This window comes from Pogona vitticeps, chromosome 6 (genome assembly GCF_051106095.1).
Source record: "Pogona vitticeps strain Pit_001003342236 chromosome 6, PviZW2.1, whole genome shotgun sequence".
NCBI classification, from domain to species: domain Eukaryota; kingdom Metazoa; phylum Chordata; class Lepidosauria; order Squamata; family Agamidae; genus Pogona; species Pogona vitticeps.
In genome coordinates, this window is record NC_135788.1 from 50,708,760 (window position 1) to 50,732,223 (window position 23,464).

General features: G+C 40.0%; 2 protein-coding genes across 5 annotated transcripts in view; one reads left to right on the plus strand and one right to left on the minus strand.

Moving 5' to 3' along the window:
• DNAJC13 (DnaJ heat shock protein family (Hsp40) member C13) overlaps positions 1-14,658 on the plus strand; it is a 70,325-nt gene extending 55,667 nt beyond the window's left edge. For 3 of the 4 annotated variants that reach the window (XM_020804563.3, XM_078377354.1, XM_078377355.1), the window contains 15 exons: positions 1,202-1,315; positions 1,887-2,003; positions 2,497-2,674; positions 2,926-3,017; positions 4,567-4,666; positions 7,074-7,148; positions 7,259-7,371; positions 7,838-8,007; positions 9,187-9,229; positions 9,566-9,739; positions 10,430-10,609; positions 11,443-11,583; positions 12,048-12,191; positions 12,715-12,814; positions 13,813-14,658. In XM_020804563.3, coding sequence (XP_020660222.1) covers positions 1,202-1,315; positions 1,887-2,003; positions 2,497-2,674; positions 2,926-3,017; positions 4,567-4,666; positions 7,074-7,148; positions 7,259-7,371; positions 7,838-8,007; positions 9,187-9,229; positions 9,566-9,739; positions 10,430-10,609; positions 11,443-11,583; positions 12,048-12,191; positions 12,715-12,814; positions 13,813-13,910 — 1,839 coding nt within the window. In that variant the 3' untranslated portion in view covers positions 13,911-14,658. Of the gene's footprint in view, positions 1-1,201; positions 1,316-1,886; positions 2,004-2,496; positions 2,675-2,925; positions 3,018-4,566; positions 4,667-7,073; positions 7,149-7,258; positions 7,372-7,837; positions 8,008-9,186; positions 9,230-9,565; positions 9,740-10,429; positions 10,610-11,442; positions 11,584-12,047; positions 12,192-12,714; positions 12,815-13,286; positions 13,420-13,812 lie in introns of those variants that run through there. The other variant, XM_078377356.1, reaches the window with a different exon arrangement.
• A 1,194-nt stretch (positions 14,659-15,852) lies between these two features.
• Positions 15,853-23,464, minus strand: part of ACAD11 (acyl-CoA dehydrogenase family member 11) — a 69,341-nt gene continuing 61,729 nt past the window's right edge. Inside the window, exons 19-20 of the mRNA XM_020804567.3 lie at positions 17,832-17,941; positions 15,853-16,897 (exon numbers count right to left, since the gene is read on the minus strand). Coding sequence (XP_020660226.2) covers positions 16,783-16,897; positions 17,832-17,941 — 225 coding nt within the window. The 3' untranslated portion in view covers positions 15,853-16,782. The remainder of the gene's footprint in view (positions 16,898-17,831; positions 17,942-23,464) is intronic.

Consider the following 23,464-nt stretch of genomic DNA (forward strand, 5'->3'; position numbering starts at 1 on the left):
TCCCAATTCGTTCTCTCTCTGCTAACCTCCTCATCTCCATGGCTCTCCATTCGATCCTCTCCTTTCCCTTTCTACCCATTTTTTCTCCTCTCTTAACCTCCTCCTCCACTCTCTTACTTCAGCTTCTCCCCAATAAGAGGGTTGTGGTGGGATCACCGTCCTCCACCTATAAGGCCTAAAAGCCGCCTAGAGTGGTCTTTTAGGCCAGATGGGCGGGGTATAAATCAAATAAATAAATAAATAAATATAATCAGCTTCCTCTTTAGGTAGTCTCAATCTCTCCCATTTCTGTGTCCACCGGTCTTGCATCCACACCCACTCCCAAATGGGAGGTAACTGATTCTCTTCTCTCCTCACTTCCCCATCCCGGCTTCTGTCTCCTCCCTTTTCTCTCTCTTCCTTCCCACCTTTTATGATCTGTGCTCCTTTATTTCCGTCCCCCCCCCTCAGCTCCTCTGTGATCTCCTCTACTTCTGCCCCCTGGCGAGGCTCCTGTGATGCTTCATTTGAGGCCGGCTTGGGTTCTCTGTCTTGGTGATGAGGAGAGATGGCTCTCTGGCGAGTGGGAGTCCCGACTTGCCTTCTGTCTCACATATATGTAGTGAAATTTCTCCACCACTAATGTATTGGGAAATAGGCCATATAAGCATCTTCTTGTTTCAGCTTAGCAGCTGACACATTTTGGTCACAATTGCTTAAGGGCATAGGTCTTTTAGAAATATCTATTCATCCTGTCATTTCTAACTTCATGTGTGTTTCTTCTGGCCAGATCCTAAGATCTACTTCACAAAATATAACAACATATCAAAATGTTGTGTAGCTTTAGTGTTCATGTGAAGCACTGGGAAGATGAATACACCTAGAGAAATGATCTGTGTTAATAACACAGTGTGTTCATGTGCATACACAACCCCCTGCAGCTGCAGACTGGAGGTCATGTTCTATAGCACCCATATTTTGAAAAAAATAATCCTGACTTAATTCGAGCTAGATTTTCTTAGAAGAAGAAATATTCCAAATATAGTTGTGTTAAAGATTAAACAAGAGGAAGTAACATAAGTGGTGCGAGAATGAGAAGGCCAGCAATCTCTTTAAAAATAATATTGAATTACACCAAAGCTAAGTAGAGATGGGATATTTTTTTGAAAAAAATCTTTACTATTGTAGTAAATCTGTTCTGGCTTCATTATATCTTGCCTAGATTTTGAAAATGCTCAACAGCAACACAGAGAGCCCTTACTTGATTTGGAACAATCGCACAAGAGCTGAACTTCTTGAGTTTTTGGAATCTGAGCAGGAGAGCATGATTAAAAGAGTAAGTCACTTTTCCAGATTGCCAGGCTGGCTTATTAGTAGTATCTGAGGTGGAAATTGTGAAAAAGTGTCACGAGTCTAGCATGTGTGCACAGAATGAAGCCACAGTTATCCGAAATAGCAGCTACAGCATAGAGAAGCAGAATAGTAATAGCAACAAAGACAGATGAAATCTGCTCCTAGTTTTTTCTTTCTATATTTCTAGTCTTTTCTGAAGCAAACAAAAAATGCACTGTTTATGTTTTTTAAGTTTGTGGCTCCAGGTTCTGAACCAGTATCCTGTCGAGATGTTACCACACATGGAACAGACTTGAGAAAAGGATTGCAGCTGTTTGGGGAGATGCCTGGTTGTGACAGGCCCCTTGCCAAACAGCTGAAGGTGCTTCCACACCTACACATGGTAAATGTGAGCAAGATACTTACAGGCCTCAATGTTTAAATGAAAGATCATCTTGCAGATTGTGCCACTTTTGCATTAGGTTGCTTACTTACTATGAAGCAGCAAACAACTCTTTTAATATATTACTCATTACAAAGTGGTGTCAAATCAGGATTTTTTTTCCTTCCTAAAGGGCGAGTGTGATAAAAGCTACGGATCAGAATTTGTCTACAGTGATCACGCGAAAGAACTTATTGTAGGAGAGATTTTTGTTCGAGTTTACAATGAAGTCCCTACATTCCAGCTAGAGGTGAGATTCTGTTTGTGCTACATGTGGAGACCTTTTATTTAAATTGGTTAACCAGTTTTGAGCATATGACTGTGAAGTGTGTTACAACTGAAGGTTCTTTCTGGTTTTTAAATTGAAACGTGGTGTTTCTCTTTCATCTCAGTGATCAGCATGCATCTTCAAGAGACCCATATTCACTTCTTCTTGCTTTGTTACTCTCAGTTTGCTTCTCCTTTTATTAGCAGCTAAAAAGCAGGCAAAATGTTGTTCAAACTGGGATAATCACACACTATAAAGCTACATAGGCTGCAGTTTATTGCAGGTTCCTGTGGGAGTTATGTTCAGTGAATTTGAAAAATAGCTACTAGTCTATCCTAATAGGGCGGGTTGTTTGGATTTTAAGTATAAATAGTCTGTGATATGCTGATGGATTGTATTTAATGTAAAAAATTGCTTGCTTCTTTTTTGCCTTCCCAAAGTATTCTTCTTACATTGTATGTTTGCTATCTTATAGCTTCCAAAAGCATTTGCTGCAAGCCTTTTGGATTATATAGGTTCACAGGCACAGTATCTTCATACACTGATGGCCATGACTCAGACAGGAAAAGTTGAGTCTAACCAACATGGCGAAAGACTTCGAAGGGTTGAAATGGCTTTGGAGGCTCTGAGAAATGTAATAAAACACAACCCTGGTGAGTGAAGTATATTGGACATCTTAAACACTGCTACTGGAAAAGTTTTGGCTTTAGGTTTTTGCTACCTAGAGAGAGGAAAGATCAATTGTATGGTTTCTTATCAGAAGAACTTTGTAAATTTAATTAACATGGCTATTATTTATAACTTTAAAAAACACTGATGCCTATGCTTAAGATAGGTGTTCACTTTACTTTAGTCCACTCAAATGGTTTAAGTATAGTAATTTTTAAAAATTTTCTCTGCCTAGGATCAGAATGTGAATGCATAGGTCACTTTAAGTTAATATTCTCACTGCTGCGGGTCCATGGAGCTGGTCAAGTGCAACAGCTAGCTCTGGAGGTAAAAAACAAATAAGCAAATTAATGTATACATGGCTTATGGCAAAATAATTAGTATATTGTTCTTTGATGAAACAAGTGGTAGTCATTGTCATCATAGCCTTTGAACTGCAGAGCTGGAAGGGACTTTATGGGTCATCAAGTCAACCCCTCTCAAGGCACAGTGGGGAATTGAACTCCCCACCTCTGGCTCTGCAGGCAGAGACCTAAGCCACTGAGCTCTCCAACAGTTCATCTTCCAGTATTATATACTGTAGTAGATGCATGTGCATTATTTTACATAAATACTCTTTAGTGTTGTGTAATTTGAGAATGAAATGCTGGAAATGAAATACTGACTTCAGATTACTTTAGCCTCTGATTTGTCTTCATAGGCTGTATAAGTAAGGATTATAAGGAATACACTTATGGAAGGCAGTAAAAACAAAATGACATACAAAGAAGCCATATACCAAGTCAGACTTCTAGTACAGTATATCTGACCCGCTACTGCCTACCTGAACTGGCAGTGGCTCTCCTGGTTATTTCACACTATACAAAGAGATTCCAGGGATTTAAAAAGGGGCCTTAGAATTCAGATCAGATAAACCACTGCTGTGATATAATACCTTCCCTCAGCCTGTTGACAAATTAAGGAGTGGGAGAGGAAAAGAACCACAGCAAAATGTTGTGGCACTTCAAACACAAACAAATTTGTTTCACTGTGAACTTTAATGGACCAAAAGCCATTTTTTCAGACATAGAAGTCCTCATACGGCGTCTTTATGTGGGTATATATAAACACAGGAGACACAGTTATGAGCCTTCCATGTGTCTGAAGTGAATTTTGATTCGTAAAGGTTCATGCTAAAATAAATGTTAAATCTTTAAAGTGCCACAATATTTTTGTCTTGTTTTTCCTCATTTTTCACACATGCCGAGACAAAATAACTTGGCTGCTTTGTTAGAAATTGGTATTGCCTCTCAATGTCTTTCAAGATGTTTTAATCACCCATCTATTATATGGTTGCATTAGCAATGGCAGAATTTCCCCCTTGTCTCCTCCTGCCCTCCTTCTATTGAAAGTAAGGCCATGCAAACTCTTCACTTGCACTTGAAGATGTAGATGAATCTGATTGACTTTTGTGACATCGCACTATATATGTGAATTCTGACTGGTTGATGTAGTGGAGAAGAATCAGCTACAGAGAGGAGCAGTGAACAAAAAGGTGCAAAATTATTAGCTTGGAGGGGTGGAGTTTAGTGTACCTGTTGAGGAAGAGAAGAATGAATCTTGGCGTAAATATTTGAAGTAACTTTACTAGATGTTCATGGTAGGTACTGGAATTAGTGTGCTAGTTCATCGGGTATAGAAGGAAGAACTGAGAGAAAGGTGTTGAGTCCAGATTTTATTCCAGTCCTGTAGTTCAACATTTGGAGAGTCAATGATTCTTAATCCTTGTCCTAGTATAACAGTCAGTCCTCTTTTGAAGGAAATAAATTGACAACTAGCAGCTTTTGTAAACTTTAGCTGGCAATGCAGTTTTGATGATTTTGCATTTTCTTAACAGGTGGTGAACATTGTGACTAGTAACCAAGAATGTGTAAATAATATAGCAGAGGCCATGGTTCTTTCCAACTTACTAGCCCTCTTGCATTCACTACCTTCAAGTAAGTAGAGCATATTTAACTTATTTCCTAACTAAAAGGTTTCTTTAAAAAAGATATTTAGGAAATGTTTTGTATACCAGAACAAAACTAAACATTTCTCCACATTTACCTACAAGCTGAGCCACACAGATTTCAATAGAACTTACTCCCATGTACTTTGTGTAGGCATCTTTCAGTCTCAAGAGACTATGGTAACGTTCTCTGAATAGAGGTCTTGGAACAGCATCTAGTGTGGCTGAGAAGGCCAATTTGAGAGTGACAATCCCTTCCACACTGAAGACAGTGTCCCCTGTCCAGCTTCCTGATTTTTCTGGTTTCGGGACTGCCTCTTTGCCTTGGCCTGCTGGACAAGGGTCTCTTCAAATTGGGAGAGGCCATGATGCACCGCCTGCCTCCAGGCTGTATGGTCAGATGTCAAGTACACGGTCAGATGTCAAGGTTTCCCATCTGTTGAGGTCCATTCCTAAGGCCTTCAGATTCCACTTGCAGATATCCTTGTATCTCAGTTGTGATCTCCCTCTGGGGCGATTTCCCTGCACTAATTCTCCATACAGGAGATCTTTTGGAATCCAACAGTCATTCTCACGACATGCCCAAGCTAACATAGACATCACTGTTTCAGTAATGTATACTAACAATGCTAACAATTCCAGCTCATTCCAGGACTACACTATTTCGAACTTTGTCCTGCCAGGTGATGACAAACATGCGTTGGAGACAATGCATATGGAACGTGTTCAGCTTTCTCTCCTGCCATGCACAAAGGCTCCAGGACTTACTGCAGTACAGGATCTTGGCATATGCTATCAGCTTTTTGTTAAGCCATGTACTTGTGCATGTGAATACTGATGTTTTTCTGAGGCTTTGCCCTCTAAATTCAGAACACTAAAATTGCTCACTGTTCAAATAAAATCACTATGCCAGTGCTCAATGGTGTCCATTTGCTTGTTAGACCTTGCTGCTGGCATTCAAACCTGCTTCAGAGCCTAAACTTGAAGGAGTCGTGGGTCATTAAAATGAGGATTAAAACGGAATTATTGCCCACTTTCTTCTACCAATTTCGATTGTGTTCAAATCACCACGCATTCTTGAAGAAGCTGCTGCGTTTGTTGAATAGGAAACGCCCGCAATTCAGTATGCAGCATTAGCTTTCTTCAGGTTCCTGGTCAGAGGGTGCCATCAACTAAATGTATGGAAGGTTTTTGTTCTCCTAAATAGGTCCTTTTTATGCAATGGAAGAGAACAGCCTTATCCTGGGTTGTCGCTCCCACTCCTTTTGTATCTCAAAATACTTGAGAGCTAGGGAGAACTTCTTTACATCAATCACGTGGGACAAGTGACAGGTGCCGTCTTGCTAGTGAGAACAACCGAGATCTCCAGTCTGGTTCCTGCCTCAGCTTCAATAGGTTGTTGAACAAGTTCTTAATTTTTTTTTTCTCTACTCTTCCTTTACAACTTTTTTAAAAGTCCTTTTTCTTGTGTTTTTTCTCTCTCTTCACTACTATGGCACAATCCTGTTGCCCATCTCTAAACAAGCCGTGCAGTGTCTTAATTTGTTCAAATTCAAATTTTATTCAAATTTTAGCCAAAGGCCATTGAAACATTGAATCAGTACACAAAACCAATGACAAATCAGCAAAACAGCATCTTCATAACCTTCATAACCGTATATAAAAAGTTCCGAAAACGCTAGAATTTAAAATATACTGGCTGTGTGTGTGTGTGTTTGTGTGTTTTACACTGTCATCCTTTAGTGACCTGAGGGGCCTTTGCTAGCCTAAATGACCTTAAATCACCATGTGCTACTCAATGGGGTCTTTATCCATTTGATTAGTTTGGCCACATTGTAAGTTGTAGTCTTACTTCTATCTTCTAGCAAGGTCTGGAGACAGCCCTTCCTGTCACCTCCATCCCTGTTTAAAAAAATTTGATTAATACAGCTTTCACGGATCTGTTCATAAATTTTACAATCCATGAGTACATGCTCCAAGGTCTCCATACTTCCTTCACTGCATATGCAGAGCCGATTCAAATAAGGAATTTTCTTATAACTGCCCTCCAAGATGGCAGAAAGCAACATGTCCATACGGATTAGCATAAACGCCCTTCTACTTTCAGAATTTTCGAGTTCGCTTACGTAAGACATTGATGTATTTCTATTGATACTGATGATATCCCTTAATGTGCTTTAACTCTATTCAGATCATGCTGCCTTTCTATGTCTAAGATCCTTTGTTTGATCAGACTTTTGGCTTGATCGTAACTCTAGACATTAGATACTGACATTAGATACTGATGTGAGAATTCATAGTGCCCCAATTTGATCTCCAACAGTTCCCTCCAAGGATTTTGTTCTCAAACAATACAATAACCTGGTTTTCACTCATGGTTTCACTAATCTTGACAGGTCGGCAGCTTGTTCTTGAAACTCTGTATGCGTTGACTTCCAGCACCAAAATAGTTAAGGAGGCCATGGCAAAAGGTATGGTGACCTTAGATGCATTTTGTTGGTTTCTTTGCAAGAGTTGCACCAAGAGTGAATGGAATGAAATTGTTCTGATAGGAAGCACCAACAGTATTATTCTTTTCCAGGTGCTTTAATCTACTTACTTGATATGTTCTGCAACTCAACACATCCACAAGTTCGGTCTCAGACAGCAGAGCTTTTTGCTAAAATGACAGCAGACAAACTGGTTGGTCCAAAGGCAAGTCAATGATTTTTGTATGGTCATTTAATAGTTACTTTTTAAAACACACAAAGACACAAGAATCGCATGAGTTATTGTAGTGTCAAGAGGTCCTATCACATATCAAAAGTGCTATGATTGTGCTAGGTGCTGGTGTAATCATTGTTTGTGGCTACAAAGGAACAGCCTTCATATGATACCAACTTCAAGCAGCACCATGTGTGGAACTTTCTATATATCTTGAGCATCCTGCTGTTTAGAAAAAAAAATGTAGCTTCACAATATATTGCCCTCCACAGAGTCCAGCTGTTGTAATACTTTCACAAGGTAGAACATTTCCAGCAGTCAGTGCAGTTTACAAAGCTAATTGTGAAGAAGTTAAATTTGTTTCCTTTCTTTAAAAAATAAATTTTACCTTTTGCCTGATTCTCAGTAGAAATTGTTATTTTGACTTGTTCTCTGTGTATTGGTGTTTTTTTTCTAGGTTAGAATTATCCTAATGAAGTTTCTGCCTGGTGTCTTTATGGATGCCATGAGAGATAATCCTGAAGCTGCTGTTCATATTTTTGAAGGAACACATGAAAATCCAGAGTTAATATGGAATGACAACTCCAGAGAGAGAGTGTCTACAACTGTTCGTGAAATGATGCTAGAGTATGTCAAAATAACGAATCATTGGCATATTTCTGTAGATAGAGTCATGGTGGAAGCTAGCAGGATGTAAATAGTAAAAGTAAAAAATGCATTCAGTCTGTAATCCTCAGGAACAGCAGCAAGCACTCAGTTCTAACTGGTATCATACAAAGGTCTATTTATTTATTTAAAATATTTTTACCCTACCTTTCTCTTTAAAAAACTCAAAGTAGCTTACATCATTAAAAGCTAAAACCAGTAAATTATTAAAATTATATTAAAAATAATTAAATAACCATTATATTTAAAATGGTAGGTAAAAAGCATCCCATTTTAAAATCTCTCTTAGATAGCTAGTCCCTAAGGGAAAGTGCCAGAAGGGGAAAGTCTTCACCGCTTTCAGAAGGACAGCACAGATGGGGCCAGCCTTTTGTCCCATGGAAGGTGTTTTGGAATCTAGGAGCAGCAACAAAGAAGGCCCTCTCTGGTGTCCCAACCAAATGTACCTGTAAAGCTGATGGGACCAAGAGAGAGGCCTCACCTGATCTTAACATCTAGGCAGACTCATAAAAGGAGAGTTGGTCTTTGTGATAGTCGGACCCAAGCTGTTAAGGGCTTTATAGGTTGAAAACAGCACTTTGAATTATGCCTGGAAATGGGTTGAAAGCCAGTGGAACTGCTGTTATGGGGGTGGGTGGGTGTATGTGATTCTTGTGGCCAGCCCCAGTTAACAAACTGGCTGGATTGTTTTGGACCTGCCAAAGTTTCTGAATACCTTCCAAGGACAGCTCCATGTAGAGTGTGTTATAGTATTCCAACTGGGATGTAACTAAGGCATGCATTAATGTGTCCAGATTAGATCTCTACAGGAAGAGGTGCAGCTGGTAGACTACTTTTTATTTGTGTGTTATTAAAAATGCTAAGAACAACTGTAAAATCATGCACAGCTCTGCGATCAGAAATGGTGATATCATCAGATGCAAACTTTCATCTTTAAATTTTCCTACCATCCCCACTCCCTCCCAATTCCAAGGCTTCCTAGTGATCACACTTGACCCAAGGAGATCTTTGGAAGCCTTGAAACTGATGAGGGAGCCTTTAATCTCCAGCATCATCAGTCCCAGCTACTATCTTTATATCTGTCCAATTCGGAAAATGACTTTTTAATTATTATCTTTCCTTTTCTTAAAAAAAAAAAAGACACTTCAAACTCCAGAGAGACAACCCAGATGTTAACTGGAAGGTAAGCAAAATATTTTTTACATCTGGGGGAACAGTTGAAACAAAAAGCAGTGTGATTTTAGTTTTTATCACAATGTCTTTTTTACATTTTCTTTATTGCAAGTGTTCCTTGTGCCAGTGTTCAGGATATTTTAATTGTTTACTCTTTCCTGAATCCATTTGATTGTTCCAGAAAAATGTGGAATTACACAGTAGCATATTCTGAACTGACATACACTATCACAGTAGCAAGTTAATTTATTACTTTTCATTATACTTTTTTCACTGAGCAATATATAATCTTCCTAACAGATAAAGAGACTAACATCCACCACCCCCCACTTTCTGTTTGATCTAGTTGCCAGAGGACTTTGCTGTGGTGTATGGGGAAGCAGAAGGGGAGTTGTCTGTAGGAGGTGTCTTCCTACGAATCTTTATTGCCCAGCCGGCCTGGGTCTTACGAAAACCCAGAGAATTTCTCATTGCACTGTTAGAAAAATTCACTGAACTACTGGAGAAAAACAACCCCCATGTAAGTGTACCTTGTATTTTTTGCATTAGCTTAGTTTTCAGTTTTGAAATGGGCACCAGGTCATTGAAGCCTTCTATAAAGGCCTTAAGAATAAAGTCTAATACCATGTAGTGCAATCCGTATTTACTGAAGGTGGTTGTCACACATCCACTGCTAGCAATGATCAGAGACGATAATGTGTAATTCTCCGGTGTGTAATTTTTTTCTTTAGAATGAAATCCTCAATGTTTGGAATAAATCCATGCTGATTGAAGATGGTGAAGGAATCAGCCATATGCCTGTTTGCAGTGTCTCAAGACTAATGAAACTGGCAAATGACTGCTCTATACTCACTGTTGTGCAGTGCATATGATCATATAAAGCACCTTGTATGTGTCAGATTCAGTGGATACCGTTCAGATTCTGCCCATCCCATCCAGTTCAAGTCCCACCCCCACCCTGCGGGATAGAAATAAAATAAATAAATAAATAATAAATAAACTTAATTGCTCAGTATGATGGAGGCGCTGTTGTAACTCATAACAGGATAAGACTATTTTATGACAAAATCATTTTCAGATGTTCCGTACATATGACTCCTGAGTTTCTTCAGAACTTTTCTTGTGAACTCATAAATTATTTTGCCATTTTTCATCTCTTTCAGATTAGGATATGTCACTGATTTGCTCTGTATTTTGTGTTTTTGAACAGGGGGAAACATTAGAAACTGTAACAACAGCAACCGTGTGCCTCTTCAGTGCTCAGCCTCAGCTAGCAGACCAGGTTCCCCCACTTGGTCATCTTCCCAAGATTCTCCAGGCCATGAATCACAAGAACAATGCCATTCCTAAAAGTGCCATGCGTGTCATTCACATACTGTCTGACAATGAGGTACGCAGACTTAAATCACAGTAAGCTATTCTACCAAGAATAGGTTCTTCCAGCATACTGCAATCTCCTGTTCATTCATCGCATGCCTGCTTTATAGACTAGATTAGTCTATAAATCAATGATAGAGTTTGAAATCTGTGGACTGAGGACATTATCAGGCATAGGGAACCTGCCTGGTCAAAATTTTTAAAAAATCACTCAACACATACTCCCCAGATTAACTTGCCTTCAACTGAAGATACAATATGTAAAACTATGTTATCACTAAAAGCAGGGCTGTCATTGCTCTTCCGCCCATTCTTGAAGACACAATTGCCACTGTTACAAACAAAACACTGTGTTCTCTGGTTATTGGTATAGTATATATTTCATTACATATTTAAGTAGTTTCCCCCTCTTGCTTAATGTCTTATTTGTTGTTATTATTTAATTTTAACTTGTGTTGCTGATACTCTCATTGTAAGCTACCCAGAGTAGTAGCCTGGCCAATAGATGGATCAAATGAACTAATTAAATAAATAAATATTAGGGTGAAAACAAGCTTGAACACCATAAGCATGAAGATGTCAAAAAATTCCTAACATTATGAGTCAAAAGACTTTGGTCAGATAATTGTCTTCTCAAGTTCCTTTAAACTTTCACTAAATAAGTTTACCTAAATCCTAAAGATATTCAGCTCTAAGGGGGTGGGTAGTCTTTTGCTGCTCAGCTTGTAATATACTGTATGTAGCATAACAATCTTACTGTTCCTTTCTTCTTGGTAACTTTGGTGCCAGCTTTCCTAGTTTTATCCTAGATGTGACTCTTCAACACTGCTTTTTTCTTTCATACAGCTTTGTGTTCGTTCAATGGCAGCTTTAGAGACCATTGGCCCTCTGATGAATGGTATGAAGAAAAGACCAGATACTATTGGTGTTGCCTGCGAAGCACTTAATCGGATGTTTCAGAAAGAACAGAATGATCTAGTAGTTCAAGTAAGAACATTCTATAGCTTTCATGAGCCATCAGACTTCACATTACAATAATTTAATTGTATACCAGTATAAGTGTGCTTGCATCATAGTGTTAATGGGAAAAGGAGAATTCTTTTAACAATTGTAGCAATAACAAAAAACAAAGTACCATTTTGTAGAACCGGAAATGAGATGACCTCCTCGGTGTGTGAGAAATATAAACCTGTCTTTATCATAAAAAACATCTAGAATAATATCTTGAGTATTAGGAAGATGATTTTTCTTGCTTTCTCTAGGTGAAAGTTACCAATTATGAGAAACAAATTTAAGAGTAAACTCTGGCCTCCTTTACTCTTCACAGAAATTATTGTATCTTCCTTTTATCAGTCTCCACCAAGATCTATGGCAACACTGAGTAAGAGGCAGAAGTCTCTGCCACTCTTGGCTCAGGCTGTCATTAAGTGTCCTAAAATCTTGACTTGCAGGCTTTGAAAGTTGATTTGATCCCATATCTCCTAAAACTGCTTGAAGGTGTTGGCCTTGAGAATCTTGAAAATCCTTCAGCCACGAAAGCTCAAGTTGTTAAGGCCTTGAAATCAATGACTCGAAGTCTGCAGTATGGAGAGCAGGTAAACATCCCATCACATATCCTGAATTATTTTGTAAAGCACTTGTAAATTACAAACTGTTGATATCTTTTATTTTGACCAAAGACTGATATTTCAGAACTGTGCAATTTAAATACTAGTTCAAATTACTGGTTTTATACCTTGTCTTCCCAAACTAGGACTTAAGACATATCTTAAAAGCACCAGTGAAACATTAGAAAAAGATTCAAATATAAAAGATTGAGAGCACAAAATGCATCTGTAAAAGAAAATAGTGCTCACCCAATAAAATCCTGTTCTGCAGCAACAAAGACAGAGTCTGCCTAAATATTGCCCTGCCTTCAGAGGGGCAAAAGGGAGGGGGAGAGCTTAATGTCTGTTGTTAGGGAGGCCTGGAAGCAGCCACTGAGTGACCCAAATAAACGCAAAACTAAAGCAAAGTGAAAAACATATCAAAACCTCTGAACTAACCTTTTTAATGACAATATTTCTCAACTGGCTGTAAGTAAAATGGAACTCTTCCTGGGCTTCCTTGATCTTTCAGGTGAATGAAATTCTGTCTCATTCCTCTGTCTGGAGTGCCTTCAAAGATCAGAAACACGACTTGTTCATTTCTGAGACACAAACAGCAGGATACCTCACAGGTCAGTGAACACTGTAATTTCCAGCCTTCTTCCTTTCATTTTGTCCACCGTGCAGTTTCTCTATCCTTAGATAACACATTAATTCATTTCTACTTCTGGTTAGTTTTATATTTTCAATGTTGTTAATGAGACAGTTAAAGAGGCTGAATCAGGCTAAAACAGCTCCTGATGAACCAGGGTTTCTGTTTTGTTTCATCTCTGGAGAAATAATGATGTGAAAAATAATTAACAGTTGATGGGGAGTACTTGAAACCAAATTACCTGAAAAATCCTCTTTTTTAAGCATTAGCTTTAATCCTGATTTTCTTGAGTATATCCAGTCCTACGTTCCAGTGGTAGAGCGTGATTGTTATTAAATGATTTATTTGTCAACTACAAGCCCACTGGAGCCACTGTGGAATTGTGCATCACTTTTGCTTCATAATGCTTTGCTGTCTCTACTTCTCTTGCTTCCGGTTTCTTTTTCCCTCAGGTATCTCCTCTCCTTCCCTTCTATCTGGTAGCAGTCCCCTTCATCTCAGAAGTGGGCTTTAGATCTACTTTTGCAGGCAGCTTGCTAAACTTCTCTGTAGCACTCTCTAAAGCAGGTAGATATATTTTGCTCAGTGCACGTTGCGTCTGCATTGTTCTGAGAACTAAATGCTTTCTAGATGCATGGCCTACAACTGTAGCAAATGTGTAGCTGTTGGAGCACCTTGTAGAATCCTAGAGTTGGCATGCCGTTTTATCGCAACAGTGACTTCAGGGATCCAAGTTACAAACTGAATAAAACTCTTATGTTTTGGGGGGTATCTTTTTGTAGTTGATGTCATTTAATGTGCTTGGAGGAATGGAAATATTAAATAGTATATAGCTTGTAGTTAGTCCAGATAGGGAGATTTTAAAACAAGCACAGTTGAAAGGTCATGAATGCAAACCATCTCAACTAGTAATTTGAAGCACACTCAGTTGCTTATTAAACTTTTATGGCAAAAAATCCCTTTTCCCCCCTGGCACAGGTCCTGGAGTTGCTGGCTACCTTACTGCAGGGAGATCTTCAACCGTTTTGCCCAGTGTTCCACCTCCAGTAGACCACGAAGCTGGGGATACTGGCTGAAGGGTACAAAATGCTTGCACAAAAGACTCTTAAGGCGGATTGGCCAGTCATGAGGAAGGCCCTTCTTGTTCCTTGGTTTAATTTTGGAACAAATTCTGCCTGCTTTTCCAGTTTCATGACAGTGTTATTCCCTTTTCTATGAATATATTTTTTTTAGAAAAAAAGTTCATGATTCTATCACATTGTAACGTAAAAAGAAAGTACTTTGTGGATCAGCCTGAATGGGTACACAAGAATTTTCTTGCTCTACGTAAGCACATTTTGTTCCTTTATATTTTTGTTTACAAGACTGTGAATCAAAACAATTTTCCTAGGTTTTTGTATTTTATGAACTAGCATGACTGAAGTTGAACTGCAGTCTCGAATAATTGGGCTAAATCACTTGAACTTCCCAAACTCACTAGAAGATTATTTTCCTCCCAAGTTAGACCTGATCATACTTCCAAAACTTGACAACCTTCGTGTTTGCTTATGTCTTCAATCATTAATGTTACTTTCACAAGATCTAATGAGATGTTTGTATGTAAAACTGGCTTTACCAAATTGAAAAATTAAAATGCAGCAAAAAAACACAAACATTATTTAAAAATGATGTTAACATGTTATATAAAAGCATAGTGTAATTGTGATATGTTCTATACATTATCAATATATAAAACTTTCTATATTGAATGTACATTATACAGATCGTTCAAATGTACATAAAATTTTAAAAATAAAGGGAAATGAAAGCCTTGTTGATGAGAAATATGCATACTTCTGCTCTTCTATTCCTTTTGTAAACTTGGACAGATAATGGATATTTTGTACTTGTTTACTAATTTTCCTTGAAAGATGGACTTCTGGGCCCCCTGCCCCATGGTTTCTGCCTCTCTTGGGACCAAGCAATTGAAATCCATGTCAGCAAATGCACAACTGCAACTTAGATTCTTGGAGACCAAACTCCAAGATGATACAGGAAATGCATGGCCAATCTGCATCTCCTGTATGTATGTCAAATCACCTGATAAATTTTGCACCTAATGGTCTTGTGACATGGTGCTGTGACCAACAAAGATTGTCATCAGCTGATCAGAACATCCAGGGGTGGATGGGGAATATGTTTAATCTGTAGAAGAGACTTGAACCCAGTGATGGGTGGAGTTTGTTTCATAGGCTTCCCGCCTCACTTTTTTCTTGATTTTGTGGAGCAATTTTTCCCTCCACCTCTTTTTTTGCTACTGCTGGGCAGCCTTCCTCTTCCAATTTGGGATTTTTTAAAAAATTTTCCCTTTGTTTCTCTGGGCATTTTTTCCATGTTTGTGTGTTTTTTGGACTTTCATTTTTCCATTATTTATGCTATGCTGGATTCAAAGAGAAAGCATCAAGTGGTGGAGAGAATAATCTCCCAATATTCCACTTTTGGTTGGGAGGCTTTAAATTATGTATTTTTTTTTGTCTTTGCTTGCTTGCTTGCTTTTCTTGGCTTTTGAGAATGGGGACTACATGTGTATTTATTTTCTGTTTTCTTCTGGTAATTTTCCTCCTGAGGGAGGTGCTTTACCTGCTTGATTGATCCTTTTAAATTGTTTGTTTTTGTTGTGAAAAGTGTACATTTTGGTAGGGGGGGTGATAATTTTTCTACTCTACAGATGTCTGCTTTTTGGAGTAGGTTAATTCTTTGTTGTCGACCTTTTTTCAAGTAATTCTTAAAGGTTCTTTTGAAATGCCAAGAAACCCCAAAAAAGAAAAAGAACTGGAAAGTTGTATTCCCTTCCCTGTAAAATAAAAGGACCACTGCAGAAAAAAAATATATATATGAAACAGGCATACACACACACAACAAAGAACTAGAAATAAAATTTTCACTGTTTACATCTCTGTTTGCAATTTTCTTTGTTTACTGGAATAGAGTAGAGCTCCCCCCCCCCAAAAAAAATAAAACAGCACTAGCCAGGAAAAATGGCGAAACAGGTAAAATACAATTTATTAAATTTGTAGGACATCCAGGATGTTAAAAATTGCATTTGTTTAATAGTTATAGTTGAATATATTTTTGTATTTTAATACAACTAGATTCACTGCTGGTAAATTAAGAAGAGCAATGGATATGTATTTAAAACAGCATTTTAAAAATAAAATAACACATTTCCTGTTCTTAGTACTAATGATGATGAATGTCCCCCTGGTATTTTTTTGTCATGAGAAGTCATCTTTAAGTTTATAAACCACCTTTCTCTCAGACTATTCAAGGCAACATAGACTAGGACATAAAAGGTGCCTTTTCTGTGGCACTGCAGAATTTTGATTATGATTAGTAGAGTATCCTGTTAACTGGATAATTTATTTAATACATTTCAAATGAAGTAAACTAATGGCTGTGTGTCCATGCCTTTTTATTACCGTGCCTTTTTATTACCATTAATTAAATGTTACAGGAATACAGTACCTTATATAAGATCCGCTGTGCCAGTAAGCAGGAATATTCATACTGAAAATTGTTTGCAATCCCAACTGCCAGAGAAGATTTCAAATTGCATTGAGGCAAGTCTTCAGTGTCTCCTCCTTTAGGAGTATTTGGATTAAATGACCCAAAAAGTAAAATATCAGGATTATACCTGTTTTAGTGAAGCCATTTTGTGTACAGGAATTACAGCAGTAGCAAAAGTAATGAGTACTGTCAAGTTAAAGCTTAGGTAAGAAAAATCTAAAATCGGCAGTTTCACAATCAGAACATTTGGAGATGGAGGTGAGCTATGTCAAAATTGGAATGTCCACGTTTCAGTTAGCTTCTATCATTTTTCACTGGGAGATGTTTCCAGTTTAAGTTTTAGCAGAAGAAAAGATCAGAACCACAAATTGCTCTGCTGCAGCAACCAAACAGAAACTAATGTTAAAGATGGGCATTTAGCCGCTTGGCTTGATCGAGCAATTCTACCTTTGCGATTGCCGAGAGGTGAACTTCGTCAGGTCCATCAGCTACACGTAATGTTCGAATATGAGCAAACCTGTAGAAGATTTGAAAGGTAAGTTTTGGATGGCCTTGCCATGAAGCATTGCAAAATGGATGCCAAGCAGTTTGTACCTTAGCTTTGTGTTGTTTTCTATTTCACACCAACTGCTTGACACGCAACAAAGAAGAGCCAAAGTTTATCATGTAATGCCCAATTGTTGGACAGCATGTGTTTAACTCTCACTAAGGCAATGGGACTTTTAAAATGCCCAGCTTTGGCAGTTCACATTATATGATTTTGTTCAAAGTGCAAGTTTGGTAAAGTGGATAGATTTCTGGTTGGAACAAAGTTTTGAAACTTCAAAATTAATGAATGGGCTGTCAGTTGGTACAGAGTTCTTATCTTAAAATAATGTTTTAAAACCTTAACATAGTGCATGGCTTTCATGTAGTGCCACAGCAAAACTGTCAACTTGCTGAATTTCTTTGAGTGACAAGGAATATTGTACAACAATCTCCTTGTCATTCCTTGTTGCAATATTACAGTCTTGTAACATGTGGGATCCTCTTAAGTTGGCTCACTAGACTAGATTCTAAGAAAGCTGCCATTTTAGATTCCCACAATGTTGTGGATCAAGATTGTGCACTCTGTGTAATTTGATCGACCACTACTGCCAGAAGCAAGTTACCTGCTAGAAAGAACTGCTATTAGAGACAGGCCAGAAGACACATTGGCAGAGAGGTCCTCAGACTTGGAGCCCACCTTGTAATATTGTTAGCACTCAAGAAAAAAACTTAATCCAGTAAATTTGCAAACTTTCAATCCAAATGCATTTCAGCAACAATGTACTGTGGTCTGCAAAATGTTTAACATTTCTGTTATTTTGTTTTTTGCAGTTCCACAATAAGCAGCAAGAAGAGACCTGAGCTCCTAATGGGGTGGTGGAGAGGTGTTTTGCTTCAGGTATAAGCCAGTATCTTTCACTCACATTTGTGCTAATGGGAAGTCTTCAGAGAATCCAGCACCTCCACACACTTGAATGGCACAATCAATCACTTTCAGGACTGCTCGGGGTGCTACTACTTTGATCATAGCAACCTATAAAGATGGGTGAGAAATGGACAGGTTACTTATCTTTAATTGTGGTTCTTTGCACGGTCATCTGTGAATTCACACATATGGGGGAGCGTTTCCTCTGAGCCTGTACAGACAATCTTGGAACAATCTCTAGAGCTTTAAAATCCTCCTTTCAGCTAGTATATTTGCTCCATCCAATGGTTGCTCCTCAGTTCCCTCTGACACCACCGGCTTGGTGAAAGTGATTTGACAGAGGGGAATTTGGGTGGATTGTGTGAATCCACAGATGACTACTCAGAGTCACAGTTGTGAGTAAGTAACCTGTCCTTCTTTGTGGTCTCTGTGAAAGAAAGAAATGTTTTATTACGGTCATTGACCTGCAAAACTAAGATACATTATTAAATTTGGGGACATAAAAACAATCTAAAAACATTAAAAACACTAAAACACCCATGAACTAAAAACATACATATACATATATATAAAACCACATTCATACATCTTACTAAATATCTCCTACTCCCTATCATAGGCCTTATCTATGGGCTATTACAGCTTACATTGAATGCCAAAATTGTTACTTTGAAGCTCGTAGAGCCTGTGTGAACATTACCTATATACCAATTTGCAGATTCTATAGCTGCGCTCTAGGTGGAACCTTTCCTTCACGGATTTTGATTGCAGCAGCACAGAATTTAGCTACTTTTGTCAGCATATCTGAATTTAGCCCAGTATACAGTATCTGTCAGGGCATCGCCCTGTCAGCAAAAGCAGTGTGTAATGTGCCTCTGATCGTCCAGGAAATGCCCTTATGTAAGGGTTAACATGGACTTCTCGGATGTCTCTGTGATACACACATATGGATGATTCCCAAGGTAACATACCAGCTAGTGAGATGTCATGCGAGTATAGAAGACAGCACCTATAATGATTCACAAAAGTCATTTCCTGGGACCAGGTTGTGGCATATAACTGAACCCCTTTCAGAAAGGTTGTAGAAACTGCCATAGCATGAGTCAAATGCCCCTTTAAAGTATTAGATAAAGGACATTTAGCTAGTTCATATGATGAGATTGTTTTCATCACTTATTTAGATATAGCCTCTTTGACAACACTTTGTGACAAACCCAGACCTACTGGGATCTGCCACACGTTAACTAAGCTGCCACCAACCATTCCCTATAAGAAGTCACACAGACCAGGGATGGATTTTTAAACAAATAAAAGAACAAGGTTTATTTAAATACAACACACAGGGAAAATAAAATAATCAGGTGAATAAGATAAAGTAACGTGGCTTATTCTCATTCATACATGCATACAGTTTGGTTCACACAGAACCCTTAACTTGAAGCACAGACCCTGAACCTATCAGTTCTGGCTGACCAACAGACACCTGAACCTATCAGGTTGGTACTCTGACACACAGTAGTACCCTGTCTGACACACAGACTCCCACACCAGCTTCTTCTTCCCAGCTGCTGCTTCGTCACATCCCAGCGTCTCAACACACGCTCCACATATATATACAGTACAGCCCCTCCTCCTGATGTCCCGCCTTCCACTCCCCATAGGATGGAACTTTCCCTCCAAACCCATGACAGACAGGTAACATCAGTGCTGTATGTAACACCTCCCCTCTTTATAAGTTGTTTTGTAGGGGGAAAGCTAAGGTGCTTTTCACCAAAAAACAACCTGGATAAAACACACAACAACAGTTATACATACCATATCATACTTACTTATACTTACATTCTAAGTTAACCATAGCAATTAGGCATTTAAACATTTACCATATACATTACATCAATTTACCTTTATTCATACAAACCAAATTCAAAAAACCCAGGTACATTTAACCTTTTGTCATCAATATATATACATAGTCCATGTTCTTTCGCCGTCTTCAATCTTCAGGTCTTCTTGACAAGGCGTCAGCAACACAGTTCACTGACCCTCTGACCACCTTCACTTCAAAGTCATAGTCCTGTAGGTTTAAAGCCCACCTCATAAGTTTGCTATTGTGGGTTTTCATTGTCTTTAACCATTGCAGTGGTGAATGGTCAGTGCACAGAACAAAATGTCTTCCCCAGATGTAAGGCTTGGCCTTCTGGATCGCGTAGACTATGGCCAAACACTCCTTCTCCACGGTTGCCAAATGTCTCTCACCTTTTTGAAGTTTCCTACTCAGGTAGGACACTGGATGCTGGTCACCATTCTCATCCTCCTGGCACAGAACTGCTCCTACCCCGCTGTTAGACGCATCGGTGTAGATGATGAACTCCCGGTCGAAGTCTGGAGCCCGCAGCACTGGATAGTTGATGAGCGCCTGCTTCAACCTCTGGAACGCCTCCTCACAGTCGCTGGTCCACGGGATGCGGTCATCAGCCTTCTTCCTCGTCAGATCGGTCAGCGGAGCCGCAATCTCGCTAAACCTCGGGATGAACTTTCTGTAGTAGCCCACCAACCCAAGAAATGATTTGACTTTTTTCTTGGTGTTGGGTCTGGGCCAATCACGAACAGCTTCTATTTTGGCCTCCAGGGGTTTTATCACTCCTCCCCCTACCATGTGACCCAAGTATTTAATCTCTGGGCTATCCAGCTGCAGTTTGTTCTCTCTGCAGGGCCTGGGCCAAAGCACTCCCTCCCCTGGGTTAAAGTGCCTCTCCCCGGCTTGCTGGTCATCCCAAGCTTTCTTTCTGACCTTTTGAGCTTGCAGGGTCTCTGCTGCTAGCTCTAGGTTTCTCTTTAGGTCCTTCATCAAGGTGTCTATGTATGTCACAACGTCTTGTGGGTCATCCTGGGCGATCTGCTCCCAATTTTGTTTGATCAAATCAAAGGGCCCTTTCACCCTTCTCCCAAACAAAAGTTCAAACGGACTGAACCCGGTACTGGCTTGTGGCACTGATCGATAAGCAAACAAAAGGGATTGCAGCTTCTGGTCCCAATTGTTTGGATTCTCTGCCAAGTAAGCCCTAATCATGCGCATTAGAGTCCCATTGAACTTCTCAGTTAACCCATTACTTTCAGGATGATAGGCAGTGGTTTCCTTGTGCTTAATTCCACAGATTTGCCATAAGCGTTTCATGAGCTTTGATGTGAACGATGCGCCCAAATCTGTGATTATTTCTGAGGCAAATCCCATCCTGGACATATACCCCACCAAGGCATCTGCCACTGTGTTAGTTTCAATGTTAGTCAAGGGTATGGCTTCAGGGTACCTTGTGGCATGGTCCACAATGGTGAGAATGAACCTGTTCCCCCTCTTTGTGGCCTTGGGCAAAGGTCCCACAATATCCACCCCTATGCATTTGAACGGAGTGTCAATCACAGGCAAAGGGCACAACTTTGCTTTGGTCCTGTCGCGGCTATTCCCCTGCCTTTGACACACATCACATTGTTTACAGAACTCCCTGATCTGCTTCCCTATGTCAGGCCAGTAGAAATTCTGTGTGATTCTCTGCTGTGTTTTGTTCACCCCTAAGTGTGCAGCAAACATGTCAGAGTGCCCCCTTTGTAAGATCATGGGGCGATACTTTTCAGGCACCACTAGCTGACTTCTGATCCCATCTCCCCCTTTTGAGATATTCCTCAGGGTCTCTCTATATAAAATCCCCTTTTTCTCCAGAAATCTCACTGGGGTTTCAGGTGTTAGCTGGGCGTCAGTCACCTGTTCAAAACACTTTTGGAGAGTGGCGTCTGCCTTTTGCTCTTGTCCAAATCTGCTGTCTGTGGTTAAGGTTTCCACCACAGCTTCTGAACTCCCCCCTGCTTCCGTCTCTGGCTCATCATTACCCCCCTGAACTGTCCCCGTGGTGGCTTGTGAGCGTGTAATCACTAGCACCCGTTTCACATGTTCAGCCAGGTCATTTCCCACGAGCACGGCTGCTGGCAGAGTCGATGAAATCGCTAGCCGCCAAACTCCCCTCCAGCCTTGAAAGTTCACAGGTACCTCCGCTACTGGCAGGGAGATTATCTGCCCCTCAATCCCTGCCACCTTCATGCTCTCATTTGGGATTACATATTCCCTAGGAATAATATCTGGATGGCACAGGGTCACCTGAGAACAAGTGTCCCGCAGCCCCCGATACTGACGGTCAAGTATTCCTACATCCACCCCTGCTGTTTCAAACAACTGGGAATCTGTCCTCACCAACAGGCAGCGCCTGACTTCTACAAGAGGACCATTTTCCTCAGCCTGATCAGCAGAGGTAGCTGTTCCAGACTGAGTAGCCATGGCAACAGGCTCCCTCAGTGACAATGAGCCTTGCTCTTTCTGGACACAGAACACAGCTTTTGGCTTGGTCCCACTCGACTCCTGAGGCACCATTCCTTTTAGCTGCTTTAATTTCTCACACTCTGAGATTAGATGGCCCTTTCCCTGACAGAAATAACATTTTCTGGTGTATTTTGATTCTCTCTCATCTTGTTTTGGTTTTCCCTCCAAAATCTGAGGTCTTGGTTTCATGTCTGAGGGCTTCCCTTCACCATGGGCCCCTCCCCCTTGCTGGCTTTTCCCTGGTCCCTGAGAGTACTTGCTGTAGGTTTCTTTGGGTTTACCTACAGATTTCCCCTCACCCAAGGGCTTTCTTATTTGCGAAATAAAATCTGCGATCTCGGCTGCTTCTACCACAGATTTTGGTTTCCTTTCCCTCACCTGGAACTTCAATTCCCCATGGAGAACTGAATAGAACTGTTCCAGCGCTATCAAATCTTTAAGCTGTTGAAAGGTCTCTGTCCCCTCCTGCAATAGCCATTTCTCAAGCAGCCTCACCAATTGGGCCCCCACTTGGGTAAAAGTCTGCTCTGGCTTTTTGGTGATTGACCTAAATCTTTGTCTCAACTGTTCCGCATTTATCCCATGTCTTGCAAACACCAGTTTTTTACACTCTGCAAAATCTCTCATCAGTTCCTCTGGCATCTCGGCATAGACCTCAGCCAGGCTACCACTGATTAAAGATCGCATGATGGTCATCTTCTCAGTTTCCCTCACTGAGAAGTCCACAAACGCTCCTTCCACTAGGGAAAAGAACACCTCAGGACAATCTCCCTTGTGGTACACAGGGAATTTCTTCAGGTCAGCTTTAGACAATTGGCCTCCCTCAGAATCCCTATTGTTATTATTGTTCTGGTTCATCAGTTCCAGTTTTCTTAATTCAAACGCCATCCTTTCTTTTTCCAGAGCAATTTTCTCTCTCTCCCTCTCCCTTTCAAACGCCATTTTCTCTCTCTCCAATCTTTCCTCCATTTCCCTCACCCTCAGTTCATGCTGTTGGGCTAGGAGTAATTTTCTAAGTTCTGGGTTCTGCTCTCCTGTGCTGTCACCCTGCACTGAGCCAAATTCATCCTCAGAACCTTGGTCAACCTGGGGGTCTTTCACTTCACCCATTTCTGCCACTTGGCTTCGAGTCAGGGGCATAATCCCCCCTCAGAACAGGCTGCTTTAAAAAGTCAAGCCTCAAAATAAAACGACCACTTTTTTTCTCTTTTGCCTCAGAACCAGCTTTCTATAGATTGCTGCCGTTCTTCAGCACTTAACTTGCA